General features: G+C 41.9%; 1 protein-coding gene and 1 non-coding gene across 2 annotated transcripts in view; both read right to left on the reverse strand.

Annotated features, from left to right (window-relative positions):
* Positions 1 to 956: 956 nt before the first annotated feature.
* On the reverse strand, positions 957 to 1,094 carry LOC119920539. The gene has a single exon (XR_005448278.1). It is a non-coding gene; the product is annotated as a small nucleolar RNA SNORA7 (small nucleolar RNA).
* A 4,210-nt stretch (positions 1,095 to 5,304) lies between these two features.
* Positions 5,305 to 19,316, reverse strand: part of LOC119950242 (RING1 and YY1 binding protein) — a 113,008-nt gene continuing 98,996 nt past the window's right edge. Inside the window, exons 3-5 of the mRNA XM_038772434.1 lie at positions 13,278 to 13,454; positions 13,045 to 13,143; positions 5,305 to 9,102 (exon numbers count right to left, since the gene is read on the reverse strand). Coding sequence (XP_038628362.1) covers positions 8,850 to 9,102; positions 13,045 to 13,143; positions 13,278 to 13,454 — 529 coding nt within the window. The 3' untranslated portion in view covers positions 5,305 to 8,849. The remainder of the gene's footprint in view (positions 9,103 to 13,044; positions 13,144 to 13,277; positions 13,455 to 19,316) is intronic.

Here is a 19,316-nt window from a genome sequence, read left to right on the forward strand (position 1 = left end):
AGGTAACTTGCCAACATGGGCTTACCACAGCAACATTTAATGAAGTCATCTTCACAGTTAGGGCCGTGAATAAAAGGAAAGCACCCTATCGGATGGTATACCAGCCGAGATCCGCCAGGAGGGAGATGAAGACAGCCCAGATGCCTATAAATATGGAATGCTCAGGAAACGCCTTGGGATTTCAAAGATTTCACGTGGTTCTCACCATCTTCAAGGTGACAGAGACTACGAAAGCTGGTGGAATCTCAGTGCTCTCCGTTGCTGGAAAGATCCTAGTTAGGGTTCCCCTATACCAACTACTGAGTTGATAATCAATCATTCAATCAATGGTATTTGAGCGCTTACTATGTTCAAAGCACTGTACTAAATGCTTGGGGGAGTACAGTACAATCACCTTGCCTTCGTCTATCTCACCTCCCTGATTTCCTACTACATCCCAGCACGCTCAGTTCGTTCTTCTAATGCCAATCTTATCTCTGTACCTCGATTTCGTCCTCCTCACCACCTACACTTCACCCACATCCTGGCTCTGGCCAGGAACTCCCTCCCTCTGTACATCCAACAGATCATCACTCTCCCCACCTTCAAAGCATTCTTAAAATGACCTCTTCCAAGAGGCCTTCCTTGATTAAGCCCTCATTTCCCCTACTTCCTCTCTCTTCCGTGTCACCCTTGTACTGGACTTGTACCCTTAATCCACTCTACCTTCAGTCCCACAAGAATTATGTCATCTTGTCTTATGACATCGAGTCATTTCTGACCCATAGTGACACCATGGACACATCTTTCCCAGAACACCCTGCTCTCCATCGGCAGTTGTTCTGGAAGTGTATCCAGAGAGTTTTCTTGATAAAAATATGGAAGTGGTTTACCACTGTCACCCTATGCACAGTCAACTTGAGTCTCCGCCCTCAACTCTCTCCCAGGCCACTGCTGCCCAGAATGGGTGAGTTTTGACTTATAGCAGATTGCCTTCCACTTGCTAGCCACTGCCCAAGCTACGAATGGAATGGGTAGGCCTCTGCTTGACTCTCCCTCCTGTAGCCGAGACTGGTAGAGTACTGGAAACTCTCCAAGTGCAACCCTGAGAGGGGCAAGACTTATGTACATGTCCATAATTGATTTTAATGTCCATCTCCCCCTCTAGACTGTAAGCTCATTGTGGGCAGAGAACACGTCTACCAACTCTGTTATACTGTACTCTCCTAAGAGCTTAGTACAGAGCTCAGCACACAGTAAGTGCTCAATAAATACAACCGATTGTATCCGAGGTGAAAGCCTTTGTCTGAGCCTTTCCATATTAGTATAAAGAGCTATGTACTAGGTCCAGTGTCATTTAACCTATTTTACTCAGCCATGCTTGAGGAAGCAAAAAAGAATCTGGAAGTTAGTTTTAGAATAAAATTCTGGCCCTCTGGGAAATTTGGGCTGAGAGCACCACTGAAAACCCTTGAATCAAGCAAACAAGAGTTCCTATTTGAGAATGACTGCTTTAGACAGAGCTCAGAAAACAAAACTAAGCTGTTTCCTCAGAGCTTCACTCGAAATGGTCATACCCTTGCCCTTCTCAAAGAGGATCAGTTAGCAGTGCTTAAGATGGGATCTTGCAGACAAACTGCTCAGGGCACTCATTGAAGGGGCAGACAAGGAGATATCAGTGGGGCAGCAGAAAAGCATTCTGCCACACAATGTTGTCCATCCATCAATAGTATTTGTGCGCCTATAGCATGCAGAACACAGAAGTACAACAGAATCAGTGGACATGATCCTTACCCTCAGGGAGATTACAATCTAGTGGATTGGGGACCATCTCTATATGTTGCTGACTTGTACTTCCCAAGCGCTTGCTACAGTGCTCTGCACACAGTAAGCGCTCAATAAATACGATAGAATGAATGAATGAATTTTCGTGTAAACTGTTATCATCACCACGTGGGCAGCTGTTTTAACCCCGCCTCAGGTAGTCAATTGTCTGAAGCCACCCTTGGCTCTAGACTGTGAGCTCCTTTCATTCATTGCCACCTGTGATACTTCACATCCAAGGATAGGATAATATCATGAATGTTGAGGTCGCAAAGCCCAGTCCCCCAGCATCAAAGTAATTCTCACTGTTCTGTGCCTACCTTCGCTGGCTGGTTTACCTGAGAACAGACAAAAGCAGGTTAACCAAATAATTGCTGAATAATAAGCTGAGGTGATATTACCTCAAACAAGAGAGACAAAGTTAATGTTTTAAAGACACCATTAAGAATACTATGAAGCAAAATACCAGAGGCTGTGGCAAACAAAGCTGTGGATAGTGGGTAGACGGCAACAGCTGGCAAGCCAGAAGCCTCGAGAAGATTGTGACCGTTGAGAGACAGAATCTTGAACCGCCAGGGGTACCAAACGGGACAGTGCTTTCTACGTGGCTGTGATGAATGACTGGCAATCCCTTCCACATTAATCATAACAGCCCCAGACACAGATAAAAATCTTACATCAGCAGCACCAAATTTGAACCATATGGACCATTTTTTACATACCGTAGTCCCTTGGTATTCACAGGGGATTGGATTCGGGAATGAGTTGACGCCACAAATGTCACGTGAGCCTAACGGCAGCTGCACTTATAACACAAAGGTTTATCCTGCAATTCATGGCCATTAAGCGCTTAGTACAGTGCTCTGCACACAGCAAGCGCTCAATAAATATGATCGAATGAATGAATTAGGGATTTTGGGTGGTTGGGGGAGAGAGAGTAGGCAGAAGAGGTGGCCAGTCAGCCACCAAAAATGCGGGGCTATGGTTGCCACCAACGATCAGAGAGACACAGCACGGACCTGGAAACCATCACCACAGCCTTATTAGTCCAGTCAAATGGCAAATAGACCAAACTGCCAAGAAAAATTTCTACACTGCCAGAGGACTACCAGATAACAGGCTCTCCCCTCCTCAGCAAAAAAAACAAAACAAAAAAATCCTACCCTTGCTGGGAAAAGTGAGCCAACATTCAAAGTGCAATTGGAAAAGCAACACGAACCTTTGCTTCAAGCAGAACTGGAGTATTTTCAAATGAGTACTGGGCCACTAAAAAAGTTTGGGCTGGCTTTTATGCAAATATTAAACAACATTGTTTTCATTACCCTCAAGAGGAAAGCAATTTACGTAACTACTCTGACAAAAGCATCAACAGTCCTCTATGAAAGAAACACTTCTGTTGCCTGCCCAAATAACAATGTTCTCTCTTCTGGTGGTTTTTTGATTGGACACAGTATCGGATGATAGAGATTTCTCTGTAATCCAACACTCCTGTACAGCTGGGCAGAAAATACCACCCTTCCAATGGAATTCTTTATCTTTGGGAGTTTTCAGCTGTGTCCCTTGTGAGTTCCACTCCATTAACTACAATAAAAGCTACATGGTGGGAAGCAGCATGGCATAGTGGATAGAGCACGGGCCTGGGAGTCAGAAGAACCTGAGCTCTAGTCCTGGCTCTGCCCCTTGGCAAGTCACAACTTCTCTGTGCCTCAGTTACATCTGTAAAATGGGGATTGAGACTGAGCCCCATATGGGACAGGAACTGTGTCCAACTCTATTTGCTTGCATCCAACTATTTGCTTATATTCATCCCAGCACTTAGTACAGTGCCTGGCATATAGTAAGTGCTTAACAAATACCATCACTATTATTACTCTCTTGGTTGTTCTATTTAATCGGGTGTTATAGATCCAAAGAAAACAAGCAATCCTCATTTCATATTACTATATCAAAATCAGAACACTTCCTTACGCTTCTCGGTCTTTTTTACATTATTTTAAAAGTAATCTTTATGACCACATTTTGATATTCAATTACAAAAGCAATCTCTTATGCCTGCGATAGATGTAAGTTTCCAGGTAGTCACCTTATGCCTTAAATGTTTAAGCCCTTTATTTAGAAGATATAGAAATATTAAGTCCCCCTAAGAAACACTTTAGTACATCAAGTTTGGTCAAATTGTCAAGTTTTTTAGTGACTTACTAGCCGCAACACAAAAATTAAGGGAACACTCATGATCTCTGTTTTCTTTTGCCCCAAAATGCTGTTTACAAAAATAAGGGCTCATTTTTGAACGTTTGGGTAATTCCTTCCAAAAGAGGCTTCAATTGGTCAACTACTTTCAAGGAGCAATCATTTGAATTCTAAGCACAAAAACCAGAAAATGAGCCTGCTTGTAGTTCTATATGAGAGACTGAAGGGACATTTCCTTCTCTAATTTCCAGCACCTCAATGTGCATTTTAGCAATGAAGCATCCGTGACAGTATGCTGTGGAGTAGCTTACAAATGGTTGAGACAGCATTTAGCTAAAGCTCTCCTTTATTATGTGCAAGATCACAGACCAAGTTTTTTTTTTTAAAGTTTCAAATAAGATGGAAGTGGTCACGATTATTTTCTACATTAGCTGGCTGATTCTGCCTGTCAGGTCCTGGACAATTCCTTTCTCATTCATTTTTAATATATTTGACTTCTGAGGGCTTCCATTAGGAACAAATCAGACATCACTGTCCTCAAAAGACCATCTTGTCTTATGCTGTCAAATCGTCTCCGACCCATAGTGACACCACGGAGACATCTCTCCCAGAACGTACCGCTCTCCATCCGCAATCGTTCCGGTAGGGTACCCATAGTTTTCTTGATAAAAATCCGGAAGAGGTTTACCATTGTCTCCTTCCACGCAGTAAACTTGAGTCTCCACCCTCGACTCTCTCTCGTGCTGCTGCTCCCCAGCACAGGTGAGTTTTGCCTTGTAGAAGATGGCCTTCCACTCGCTAGCCACTGCCTAAGCTAGGAATGGAAATGCCTCTGATTGACTCTCTCTCCCGTAGCTGAGACTGGTAGAGCACTGGAAACTCTCCAGGTGCGACACTGAGAGGGGCTGTACTGTACTAGATAGTAGGGATGGATTTTAACTTTGAGAGGGAAAAAAAAAAACCAAGTCCACACCTTGAGCCCCTCAACTCTAAATTTCACCTAGCAGTTTAATTTTAATCTTTAATTTAAATTTTAATTTAATTTAAATCTTTAATTTAAAGATGCCTGCCAGATTTGTAAGACCCATCCAAACTTTTTTGTATTTTAATTTATTTGTGTTGTCATATGATTGCCTCTTTTTCCACAGTCTAAATCTATAAAAAATAAAGCTTTCAGATTTACATTTTACTATTTTATTTGTGAAAAAACTACAAGCAGAACTCTTAGATAGACATTTCTATTTGAAGCAGATAAAGCAAATGATAAAGTGGCTTCTAATAACATAGTCGTGCACATGCCAGTAACAGGAATATATTAACATCTTTTATTTGCTAGACAAAGAGCAGTGCCCAATATAAATTTTCCCCAAAACATTTAAGACCTATGAATTTCTGACCAGTTCACAAAACCACCAACTGACACTTTAGCATGAAGATAAAACAAACCTAACAGACTGTCAGCTCTAAAGACTTTACAGAGCAGAAACTTTCAAAAGCGTTATACAAGCTGTCTTTCTGGGCAAATGAAAAATATAGCTCGTATAATAACATTAACAAAAATTCACAAGATTATGTTTTGACATACTTAAACAAGCATTCTCTATTTGTCTCCAACAAACAAAGCTAAGGAAATAATGTAACCATCTTTACACAGTAAATTAAGGTTACAAGTCATACACAAGAACAGAACTGCTTGCGCATTAAAAACTGTTCAGCTCCATTGTCATACTCTTAAATGTTGGCTCTCAAAACCACTTTCGGTAACATACAAGCAAAGATTATTATATATTCAGCAATGAACAAATCTTCAATAATTTGAGATATGGTGGCTTAAAAAATAGACTGAGAATGGTCTTGATAAAGCAGGTGAAATGTCTTAGTGGAAATAAACTCACAGAAGCTACTGCCGAATTTTAATTGTTAAGTTTTATACTAAAATGTGTGGATCGAATTCAATATTTTTTTCTATGTGAAAATGCTGTGACTTTTTTCATTGCAAAACTTACAAGATCAGCAAGTCAGGCAACCTACGTGTGTGATTGTGTGTGTTGGTGTAAAAATTAAAACTTGCAAGCATAACACTGTGCTTTTATCATCTGCTTAATGTGCCACTGAATACCAAGTATTTCTGGTCCTCTTTATATACGTTTCATACGTGTGTGTGTGTGTGTGTGTGTGTGTGTGTGTGTGTGTGTGAGAGTACACATATAATCTACACTTGTGTTCTTCCGTGCTGCCTACTAACTGTAGGGAAAACTGCAAATGCAGAAATTTAAGGGAATTCCATATCCGAATATGTGCCTGGGGAGGTGGAATCAATTTCGGAACTGAAATGTCTAAAGCACCTACTACCTCAACAGAAACTACACAAACAGCTAAAAGACTGACCCAATAATTTTTGGTTGCTTAGCTAACATCTTCCACTTTTTAATTTGCAATCGCTACTAAATGCAGAGCTTTAGCCCATTTCCTTTGAGGCAATCCACCCTTTCTTTCTACTAGCCAAATCCTTAAGAGACACCCTTTATCTATCTACGAGGCAAAACTGAAAAACCAAGACACTTGAAATGAATGAGTTAGGAGCCTCTGAGCAGCTGGCTCATCAGTTTTCCATTAATCTAGCGGTCCATTCACTTTACATGAAACTAATTTTGAAAAATGCACAGTGCTTAGAACAGTAACTGATTTAGAAAGCAGTGCAACACACATTCATTTGGTGCCATTTAAAGATTGTTTTGTGTAAAATGGACATAGACTTTTCATGCACCTCTGGAAAATAAATATGGCTAACCAGTTTTCCTTCCCTGAGACCCTTAATATAAAGAATATTAAAACTTCAGAAGGAATGTCTTTGTAAAGGTTCACTGGCCCTAAAATGTGAATTTTAAAATTCCTAGTCAAACCACTATGTATAATAGAGGCTAATGCTTTCAGAAAGCATCAAGTTTCCTTTGGTTTCTTAATACTTGAAAAACATATTTTCAAAGGTAATTACCACTTGCACCTCGGCTACAAGCATAATTTTAAAGGAGGGGAACGCCATTTTATATGGGACCAGAGTAACAAATGGCACTGCTTTGGAATCTAGAACTTCAAGAATAGAAATTAAATGTCTACATTAGAGAAATAGTTTGAATGTAAATGTGAAAGGAACCCTGCCTGATGGCTAATTGAAAACTACAATTGATCAGCTGCCTCCATATGTACACGAGCTATTTTTTGTCACTAAATCAAGGTTTCATAATCTGCTGCTTCACTCCAAACTGAAGGGGAATGACTCACATTTGAATATCTAAAACGGGACCACATGTACTGAACAACAATGGGCTTTGTATTTGGAATGAATAAGAAGCACTATGGGCCACATGACAGAGGGTAAAAAGCCAAAGAAATCTGTGGGGGGTGGGAGGAAAGGTTGTGCAGCTCAAAACATCTCAGACTAGTGACTTCACGGGACCATTACAAACAGAAGGGCAACACCCAAGCAACATTAAGATGTTTGGAGATAGGTTTCATATGGTTATTTTTATGTATACAACAAAATACACTGGCCATCACTGAACCTCACTTGCTGCTCAGTTGGTTAGCGTGAAAATGTCTTCCAACTTTTAGTTGCCACAGCAAGAAATGTCTACAAATATTAAAAAGCATGTCATAACATTTGTGGTTCAAAAATTGCTTTCAGAAAACAAACAGAATTAGATTTCAACAACAATTTCTACAATAGAATGGAAAAAAAGACCCAAGAAATTTAATTACAAAAGGTCTATGCAATGTCAAGCAAGAACAAGTAAACTCTAAAGTTTCAGCTGCCAAGCTTCTAGCCTTACAGTTTCATTTTAAGGTTTACTTGTGCCCGGAATCCTAAAAATAACAGGTACTCCACAGATTTTAACAAATCACCTCAGTCATGAACCCAGGCCTGGAAAATGGAAGGAATTCATAGTTACAGAATACCACATTTTTATGAATGATTATGCAGGAGTTAGCAATGTTAATAATGTGCAACCATAATACACATGGACACTTGGCATTCTTTAAGTCAGTTGAGTTACTTTTGAATGACTGAGCATTTACCACCGGACAAGAACTTGTGATCTGTCAGTTATAGTCTGTCGTCTGTCGTGAATGCAAGATCTCTGGAGCAGACTTGTAATTGCAGATAGTAGCACTAAGGTGTGTATAGGTATATCTTTTTTTTTTTTGTCCAGTACTCATTAGACAAACATGAAAGAAGGGGAATCAAATTCCCACTGAGGTTGGAATACACTTCATGTAAGACTGGTTCAATTTAATTTCAGCACTTTCATAGAAGGCTCTGTCCCGGTCTGTAACTGTTCAATGTTATTTCACTTCACAGTGTATCAAGCACCAGCGTTGCCATGTATTGGCTTCAAATAACCATATAAATATATAGTTATATCAAAACTTATAGCACATAACTGGAAGAAAGAACTAAATGAATATTCTGAAAGGATGGAGTTTGTGAACGCAATAAATAAAGCCAAAACAAAAAAGCCAAAACCTCACACAAAAAAAGGCCTAATGTGCATGGAAAACTGTGCACAGCAGATTTTTATAAAAAGGTAGATTCAGGAGCACATCCAATTATAAATGATTGTTAGGAAAAAAAATCATATAAAACAATGGAATACATAAAAGTGTCAAGAGTAATCGTCAGGGTGTGAAACTCCTTGGTGGCCAGGTGCCCATGGCAAGCAGAAAACTATCCTGGTAGCATCAGTAAGAGGTCGACGTCCACGGAAGAATTTGCCGGGGATGGAAGCTGCATGGGCAGGTGGAGAATTTGAATTTCATACCCTGATTCATAGTTTTCACAATTCCATGTGCAATTTTCAGAAAGACTCATCATTTACTGCCGACATGTCGCCCTTTGGCGTCGAGGAACGGGATGAGCCCTTGTCTGTGCTCTCCGACCCAGAGCTGCTCTGATTCTGCTGTTCTGATCCTGCACTGGAGGTCACTGTGGATGACGATGTAGAAGAAGAACGAGTCTTTTCTTTAAAGTCTGTGATAATGACCGTGACATTCCCCACTGTTACTGCCAATTGCTGTGCAGTGCTTCGGTCCACATTCTTCAGCCTGGGCCTGGAGGAGATAGGAAGAGTGAACAGGCCGTTAAAATTCAGTTAATAGAGCTGGAATCCAAGTCAAGGCTATATCTGGCACTATGCTAAGGCTCAGGGAAACATTAACTGGACTCACACTATTTTCCCATCTTGGTGGAAATTACCCAGAGAAATAGGACAGGTAACTTTCTCAACGCTTGTTTTGCAAATTTCCACTAGGTCAAGTTCAAGTACAAACGGATGTGCAATCTTGACCACTTTGGTTTCTGAGTCCATACAATTCTTTCTTTCACAAATTAAAAAAGAGAAAAAAAAATCTCAGTCCTAAGGAGGGGATACCACTAGCTGAAGAAAAACCTGAGTTGGTGGGAACCCAAAAAACCAAACCAAAAAGTTGCTGCACGCGCATGCGCGCACGTGTGTGTGTGTAAGAAAATTCCACCTAGTTCTAGTCAGTGTCATATATTCTGATGTTGGTGGCTTAGAAATTGAAATATTCTACGGAACCATATCTAAAGGGGAAAATTGTAATTACAAAAACTCAGGTGTTGGCACATTTGGGCTTCACATCTTTCTCCTCATAACCTGAATTGGTTAAACTTGGTCTTGAATAAAGCTTTCATAAGAAGCTCAAAACAGATACTTATCTTCTCTGTTTTTGTCCAAACTTACACATCTATGGATACTTATACTTCAAAATTAAATTGATCTTAATCTGGGTGCTGGCTACCTAGTCGCAAATCACTAATTGATTAACATATATTTTACAGAACTATTCAAAGGCTGAAAGATTTGGGGTATTGAAACAATGTTAGTGATTAGACTGAACTAAGGGAACTAGGAGGGTATGAAGAGATTAGAGGGAGGAACTGGGAGTGGAAGAAAAAGCCTTCAAGGACCACAAACAATACAGCTATCCATTCACATCTCCAAAATAAAGGGGTTTGGTGGGAATGAAAGGGGTGGGGGACCAGAAAAGCAGTCTGACTTTGAAATTGTTATCCAGCAGTCAATAAACTGAGTAGCAGAAAAATCATACATGAACCAAATCTCTTAAGTGGTCTTCTTTACTTCCAGGTTCAAACTAGGAGGCAATTTAAAATGTCTCCAAGCAAGTTTACAGTGCTCTACACACAGTAAGTGCCCAAAAAGCACCATTGATTGACTGATTGTAAACCTATATGTGAAAAGAAAAAAGAAAAGGTCTTTGGACTAATTCATTCATTCAATCAATCAATCGTATTTATTGAGCGCTTACTGTGTGCAGAGCACTGTACTAAGCGCTTGGGAAGTACAAGTTGGCAACATATAGAGAAAGTCCCTACCCAACAGTGGGCTCACAGTCTAGAAGGGGGAGACAGAGAACAAAACCAAACATATTAACAAAATAAAATAGAATAGATATGTACAAGTAAAATAAAGAGTAATAAATATGTACAAACATATATACATATATACAGGTGCTTTGGGGAAGGGAAGGAGGTAAGACAGGGGGATGGAGAGGGGGATGAGGGGGAGAGGAAGGAGGGGGCTCAGTCTGGGAAGGCCTCCTGGAGGAGGTGAGCTCTCAGTAGGGCCTTGAAGGGAGGAAGAGAGCTAGCTTGGCGGATGTGGGGAGGGAGAGCATTCCAGGCCATGGGGATGACGTGGGCCGGGGGTCGACGGCGGGACAGGCGAGAACGAGGCACGGTGAGGAGATTAGCGGCAGAGGAGCGGAGGGTGCGGGCTGGGCTGTAGAAGGAGAGAAGGGAGGTGAGGCAGGAGGGGGCGAGGTGATGGAGAGCCTTGAAGGGTGAGGAGTTTCTGCCTGATGCGCAGATTGATTGGTAGCCACTGGAGATTTTTGAGGAGGGGAGTAACATGCCCAGAGCATTTCTGGACAAAGACAATCCGGGCAGTGGCGTGAAGTATGGATTGAAGTGGGGAGAGACACGAGGATGGGAGATCAGCGAGGAGGCTGATGCAGTAGTCCAGACGGGATAGGATGAGAGCTTGAACGAGCAGGGTAGCGGTTTGGATGGAAAGGAAAGGGCGGACCTTGGCAATGTTGCGGAGCTGAGATCGGCTGGTTTTGGTGATGGCTTGGATGTGAGGGGTGAATGAGAAAGCAGAGTCGAGGATGACACCAAGGTTGCGGGAATCGTATTTATTGAGCGCTTACTGTTTGCAGAGCTCTGTACTAAGTGCTTGGGAAGTACAAGTTGGCAACATATAGAGACGGTCCCTACCCAACAGCTGGCTCACAGTCTAGAAACTAATAACATTCTAAATATTTTGAGTGATCTAAAAAGCTGGAGTCCGTATTCAGCAACCAATTACTAGCTGACATATTTAAAGTGACTAAATATTATGTACAGGATATATCTACTAGATATGGAAACCTGAATTATTGGCTGCATTCTCCACTGGCATTTAAAATATGTCAGAAATGAACTTATAAATTCCAGAAGAAATCAACCCATCTATAAGTACACTGGAGAGGGAGCTTAGGACCTAAAAAGCTAAATTTACCCCAGCAACAATAATAGTAAATAATACAAGCCTAACATTCAATCCATTCCAAATGACATTCCCTGCTTCCATTTTAATTATCAAATTTGTGCTCACTTTTGTACCTAGGATATGAAAATTGTGGTATTTGTTAAGCGCTTACTTTGTGCTACGCACTTGGGTAGATACAAGATAATCGAGTTATCTCACAGTCAAGATAACTGAGTCCCTATCCCACATGGGACTCATAATCTAAGTAAGAGGGAGAACAGGTATTGAACAGGATATCCTCTTTGAAGTATATTTGAAGTTCAATTGCAAATTACTTGAGGTTTGAGATCATGTCTTATATTGATGGCAATGGGAGCCTATCAATCAAAAGCATTCACTGAGCACCTACTATATGCTTCAGAGATGGTACTATAGCCCAACACCCTCCTAAGAACATAGTGGGTGCTTAACAATAATAATAATTTTTAAAAATTACAATAACAACAACTGTAGTATTTGTAAAATGCTTACTATGAGCCAAGCACTGTACTAAGTGCTGGGGTAGATACAGATCATCAGGTTCCACATGGGGCTCACAGTCTAAGTAGGAGAGAGACCGGGTATTGAATCCCCATACTGCAGATGAGGGCATCAAGGTGTAAAGAAGTTAAGTGACTTGCCCAAGATCAGAGCTGGGATCAGAACCCAGGTCCTCTGACCCCTGGGGGGCCTGTGCTCTTTCCACTAGGCATGCTGCCTCTCTGTAGAATGTAAGTCCCTTCAGGGCAGAGATCACATCTACCAACAATATTAGATTGCACCCTCTCACCCCCAAACACCCAGCACAGTGCTTTGCACACAGCAAGCACTTAATGAAATCTCTTGAGTAACTGATATACTCCCATTGCCATCAGCTTATATCTTTCAGTCTCATCAACTTCATTTGGTTTCAGATTTCAAAAGCACAGAATACTTTCTTAAAATCTGAATTTCTTTCAAGACAGATGATCTACAATGAGTCCTCCACCCATTTATGGCTTAAGAAGGTTGGAAAACAAGGAGAAACATAGTAAGGAGTGCAAAGGCAATTCAAACCAAACACTACACAAAAGAAACACATTTTCAAAATACACTGATATGCTTGAACGATTTCCAACGTCTAAATGATGCAGCCAACCTGTGACTTTATGGACCCTTTAGCCTCTATTTTTGCTGGAGTTGTGCAGAAGCAAGGTTTACAAAAATAAAGTCAATACCAATTCTTGGTGTGCTTGTTCTTCTCGTAGCCAAAAGGTATACAAGATCACCAATCAATCAATCATTTTTACTGAGCACTTACTGTGTGCAGGGCACTGTACTAAGCTCTTGGGGAGGTATAACACAACAATTTAACAGACACATTCCCTGCCCACAATGAGCCACCAAATCACAATAGTATTCATTCACTCGTTTTGAAATTCGCATACTCCATTCAAATTACCTTGAAGTGTGATTTGACTCACTGGTCTTTGTTGTAGCATTCCCAGACTGTATACTATTTGCTTCACTAGGAGGATCTTTCAGAATATCTGACTTTGGTCTAAATGGGAGGAAGAAAAAAGAAAAAAAAACTTAACATTTTATCTATTCCTTTGCAAGGTGGGGACAGGGAAAGGGGTGCACAAAGCTGATTTTTTAAAATGACAATTTTACTGGCTGGCTAAGGGAACTTACTTAGTCTTCTTGTTGGTGTTTTTCTTTGTAACACTTGGGCTAATTTCTTTCTCTTTATCCGATTTTTCTTTGTCCTGTTTTTCAACTTTTTCCTTCTTCTCCTTTTTTGGTGGTGGAGGTGTTGCATACTGCTGTGCCACTTGCTGTGCAACCAACTGGGAGTTTATTCTAGGTTTTCTATAAAGGGTGGGGGAGAGAGACCAGTCATCATTAGTTTGTACAGAATCGTGCTTTTAAACAATTAGGCGTCAATTTACAATGTTAGACACATTTCATCCCAATGTTCAATTACATTGGAAAAACATACAAGGCACCTCCTTCCATACAAAATACCTTCCTACTCATCTGAACTTCAGTGCTGGCAATACACCCAATTCCTCATCCCTTTTTCAAATCCAAATCCAACCAGAGCAACGTTTTCCAAGAGAGTTCGAAGCTACACTTTCTTTAGGTTGCTAGGCTTAGAGAAGCAGCGTGGCTCAGTGGAAAGAGTGTGGTCTTGGGAGTCAGAGGTCATGGGTTCTAATCCCGGCTCCACCACTTGTCAGCTGTGTGACTTTGGGCAAGTCACTTAACTTCTCTGTGCCTCAATTATCTCATCTGCAAAATGGGGATTAAAACTGTGAGCCCCCCATGGGACAACCTGATCACCTTGTATCCCCCAGCGCTTAGAACAGTGCTTTGCACATAGTAAGCGCTTAACAAATGCCATTATTATTATCATTATTATTATACCAACAGACGGCTTTCAACTATGCCTGCCTCACAAGGCTGATTTCATTTCACTAAATAGACACTGATCACGTGTTAAACAGAGAATATAATCATTCACTCCTTTTAATACAATTATGCAGAATGGGTGCAAGCCCCTGCAGCTGTGTGCTTGGCATGGAAAATACATATAGAGCAACAAAAGGTAACTAAGATTTACTTGGTCCCCCTGGGCAGGAGAGAAATTCTTGCAATGATTTTCGAAGGTAAACGTTTCACTCACAATGCCATTAGCAGTCATGTCAGTGCCAATCTCCAACAGACACTGGCTCCTGGCACTATTGTCTACATATTCTAAGCAGTGCCAAGTGATTTTCACAATGCTTACACATTCACACAAAAATGGAACAGGTGTGCAGTGCATTACTTTTTGAAAAAGAATTTTCCAAAACATTCCCGATTAGTTAAGCACATGGGGCCGGCATAAAAAAACAAATCGGAGGAGAAATACAGGGAACTAAAGGTCAGAACACTGCAACTGGGGTGAGAGAAAACAAAAAATTACACCACCAGAAATTTTACTGATAAAATTTATAAACAAAGTTGAATGAAAATTGACTAAAAGGTTTATCAGGTTGTACAAGCGAGGTTAGATAAGACTGATGCCTGATCTACCAGGCTCAGGACTGTTTTTGTTTCTCCCTCACATACCCGCTGTTCGCAGATTTGCCACATCGTTTAAGGCTGCTGCTTTGCTGTGTCTTTAAAAATTTTATTTCTGTCCTTGCTTACAGTTGCACCTCTCTACCTCCCCCCTCAAGTCACCATACAGTTACAGCTGTTATTCTCCCCAAATCTGACTTTTAGTTGTTAGAGTGACCTTTTGTGACACGATGAATTTATCACTAGTGAAAGCTTGAACCTCATGCCCGTCAGTCCAGCCCTTGATGCCAAGCACATCGGCAATTGTGTGAACTCTGTCAGGCAGGTCTCACTGTCTGACCATGATATTGCAAGTGGCTACCATTATTTAGATCTCGGATGCATTCAACAATTTTCTTTTCCTCGCTAAGTGCAGCAATGGATTGGTGTCTACAAGCTGATGGTGAGAACCTTCACCGATAGGGAGCAGACCCCCATTTTCTTCATGGTTAAATAGCACTCCTTACGTGTGCATAAAAATATCCAAACCAATAGCTTGTACAATAATGGCATTGCTGAGTTTCTTGATACTTCCTCCTCACTGGTGCCCATCAGGCTAAATGTGGACATACTACTAATAACTGTAGCACAGCGCTTCAGGTTTAGAGGTAGGCATAAGGGCATTACTTCTTATTAATGACTCTGGGCAGGTTGGGAAGTCTTAAACAAGTTACTGCCTGATTACAAACCCTATGTGCCTTCATTTAGAAAACTGACAGTATTTAACTCACTCATGTGCAACAAGTGTGTGGCCTAGTGGATAGAGCATGGGCCTGGGAGTAAGAAGGTCCTGGGATCTAGTCCTGGCTCTGCCACTTTTCTGCTGGGTGACCTTGGGCAAGTCAGTTCACTTTCTCCATGCCTCGGTTACCTCATCTGGAAAATGGGAATGAAGACTGTGAGCCCTGTGTGGAACAGGGACTCTGTCCACCCTGATTATATCTACCCCATCTTTTAGTTCAGTACCTGGCACATAGTAAGTGCTTAACAAATACCGTATTTTTTTTTTAAAGTGCCATCCTTCTTATTGGGCAACTGTTGTTCTCATCAGAACGTCGGAGTACTGCCAAACTGGATTGTTGCCTCTTGCTATACCTCTTCAGCAACCGATATCCTGGGTTTTTTCTCAGTTTGTGGTTAAGTACCCCCATGCCCCCACTGGGCAGAGAAGCTTCTTTCTTACCCATTCACAGCTCATCAAAGCCCTTTATTCAGCAGGAGTTGGGAGTCTCCCTTGGTTCTGTATATACAGTACTTTTCACTTAAACAATCTTACTGGGCTCCACTCCTCCCACCAACGGAAGAATTTAACCACCTGAGGTAGGGTTCCAGCTCCAAACACCTTAGCATCTCAGACCTGGACCTGGGAACAGAGGAGGTTGGCGGGGGAAAGCCGGGGGCGGCGGGAAGGGGGACAGGGGGCAAGGTGAGGAACGGATGCCAATTCTGGGAGTTGTAGTGCCAAGCAGGGCTCAGAACAAGCGCACTGGAAATATAAAGGAAAATAAGGTAACTGGTGCACCCCCTAGGGTAGGCATCAACCATCTTTTTTAGTGGTTGGGACAGTTTTGGTGAGAAGTCAAGAAGACACAATAATGGATCTGGAGCAGTAGTTTCTGGCAGTGAGTCAGAAGCTGCCCCTTGACCCACAGTGCCAATGTTTTCACAGTGTTTGTGCCACTTTCTTACCCCCAAGGTTGCCACTCCAGGATCCCATACCTGTCACGATGCTTCTGAGACTATGAGTGGAGGTGGGGCTGAACAAGCAAGAACTGTGAGACATCTGGGACAGGGATAGGATAGAAGCCACCTGCAGAAGTCCTGAGGCAAGCAGCAATTCCTGGCCCACTGAAGGTTTAGAGTCAGATAGGAATTCCAAGTTTAAAGGGCTTTTTGGCCCCTTAAGCTTCATAGTTCAAAAATCTCTCTTCTCTCCATCCAGGAGAAGAGAGAAGACCAGAAGTGAACAATACTCCATAGAAAAATAATCTTCCAGATGTCCAATATGCCACTTAACTTTCGTTTTCAACAGAAATTGACTGCAATAACACAGAATTATTTGTCTTGCACAGAGATGGTAAATGCAATTAAAGTTTGCTTGTGTTGGGAACTACCCAGATTTTTTTTAAAAAACCACACACTTTCCCTTCAAAGTGTTCATTTCCATTATAATCAAAAGGTGTTTAACTATTAAGAGCATTTATGGGACACTACTGTGTGCAGAGCACTATTCTAGGCCTTAGGGGACATACAGAAGTACAAGACAATTCTTACAATCAACCAGAGTTCCACCATTTCCCCAGTGAGTGCACAGAATTAACCTAAACATTAAGGTTACGCACAGTGCTCAATCCCTACGCTCAGGGAGTTTGCACTCTAATACAGACATCTGTTGCCTCTATCACATGTTCTAGAGGGAGACACACAAAGCCCTTCAGCCAGGCCAGCCCCACCCCTAGATCCTGCCTCACTAGCCCTTAGCTCTAAGAGTCTACACTGGTACCCATACCATTGCTGCCACACAAGCCCCCTCTCCCGAAACACAACTGATCTCATACCTGTTTGCCTATGTTCCATATATGTGGCAAGTGCACAGTGGTAGTTATTGGAGGAAAGGGAGCAAGCAGTAGCCAAAGTATCGTGAAGTTCCAGACCAGCTGGAGAAGTAGCAATCAGAGCTGTTGCCAGATGTTGGTGTCTGGTAGCAGCCAGCTAAACCGGCCACTTCATTCTCCTGGAATGGACCAAAGACACCCTCCCCCGCTGATTCTCCCCCACTACCGTCTCTCCCCCCCGCAAAAAAAGGAACAGGCCCTGATTAATGTAATTCTTCGAATCCCATGCTCCCATTTCAGCGACACCAGAAAGTCAGCACAACAGCACAGGAAAGCTTTTGGTGCATCGACAGTGTTTGGGAAGGGAGGAGAGTACAGGAACAGAGAGGCCCCCTGCTTCTGGGGCTACCTGCCCCATGCTTGATCCCCAGGAAATGGGAGGAAGGGCACTGCAGCTGCCAGTGAGGTGAAAGTGAAGGTGGCCAGGGGATAGAGGATTATGTTAGCTTGGATGGCAGGTTCAGGATTTCAGAGGTGATCTGAGATGACAGCTGTTAACTTTCATAGATTGTTTTCTTCATCCCACTCACCCCCGTCCCTCTTAAAGGGCAGAGAGACCCAGAAGAGTTTCAGGGCAGGAGGATTCATTTGTCTGATTCTCTGAATTGGCAATTGAGGGTGGGAGGGAAATGACACTCACCTTACAGCTCCCCATAACGGAAACCACTTACATAAATGACGTTCCCTGCACACATACAAAACACAGAGAAACTTACACTGAATACTGGAATACCCATGAAAACAGAAAGTCATAAGCATACAGGTCATACATACAGGCATAATGACAAGAGAAACAAAGTATGACAGATGAGTATACGAGCAGAGAAGCAAAAAACAACAAATGTGAGTAGTTGATCACAGTGAGTCTCACTCGTCAGAGAAGGCTGGAAAGCCATACTAGAATAAGGGAAGAAATGGTTAAAAAGTATTTTTAAAAACTGGCTATTTAGACAGATAGGACCTGAATGACCTGCAGCCTAGATTGACTAAAGGAAGAGGCAGACGTCACTGCAGAATTACTAGCTGTGGTTTCACAGAGGGCAGGATTCTCCAAGTATTCAAAGTAAAAAATGTTCTTTCCATCTTCAAAAAAAAAAAAAAAAGAATGATCATGGTAATTACAGACCAGTTGGCTTACTAGAAATACCTGGGGAGATATGAGAACAATTATCAATTTGCCACCACTTAGAAGAGCATAAGATACCAGGAAGCCAACAACCGAGCTTTGAGAAAATTGTGAGACAGAAAATCTCCTTTACTGACAGTAACAGACTATTTAGCTAAGGAAGAAGCAATCTGGATTTGGGTATGGCTACTGAGTATCAGTCAATCAATGGTATTTATTGAGCACTAACTATGTGCAGAGCACTCTACCAAGCCCTTAGGAGAGTATGATACAACAAAGTTAGCAGACACAACCCCTGTCCAATAATAACATGGATCTGAAAAGTCTTGACTAGACTATAATAATAATGGCATTTGTTAAGAGCTTACTCTGTGCAAAGCACTGTTCTAAGCGCTGGGGAGGATACAAGGTGATCAGGTTGTCCCACATGGGGCTCACAGTCTTCATCCCTATTTTACAGATGAGGTAACTGAGGCCCAGAGAAGTTAAGTGACTTGCCCAAAGTCACACAGCTGACAATTGGCGGAGCCAGGATTTGAACCCATGACCTCTGACTCCAAAGCCCGTGCTCTTTCCACTTAGCCACGCTGCTTCTCTATACTGTTCAGTGAGTGCACAGCTGATGCCCAGGTCACACCCAAAGGACTATCACACTCAATGGCTATCAACTTGATTTGCCTCACCCTCAGCCCCAGAGCACTAATCCATAAATATTATAAGCTATTTATATTAATGTCTGTCACTCCCTCTAGACTCTAAGCTCCTTGTGGGCACAGGGAATGTGTCCACCAATTCTGTTGTAGTGTGGAGTACAGTTCTCTACACCCAGTAAACACTGAATACAGATGATGATGATAATAATGATAACCTTGAGGGAAATATTGG

This window comes from Tachyglossus aculeatus, chromosome X1, assembly GCF_015852505.1.
Source record: "Tachyglossus aculeatus isolate mTacAcu1 chromosome X1, mTacAcu1.pri, whole genome shotgun sequence".
Lineage (NCBI taxonomy): Eukaryota > Metazoa > Chordata > Mammalia > Monotremata > Tachyglossidae > Tachyglossus > Tachyglossus aculeatus.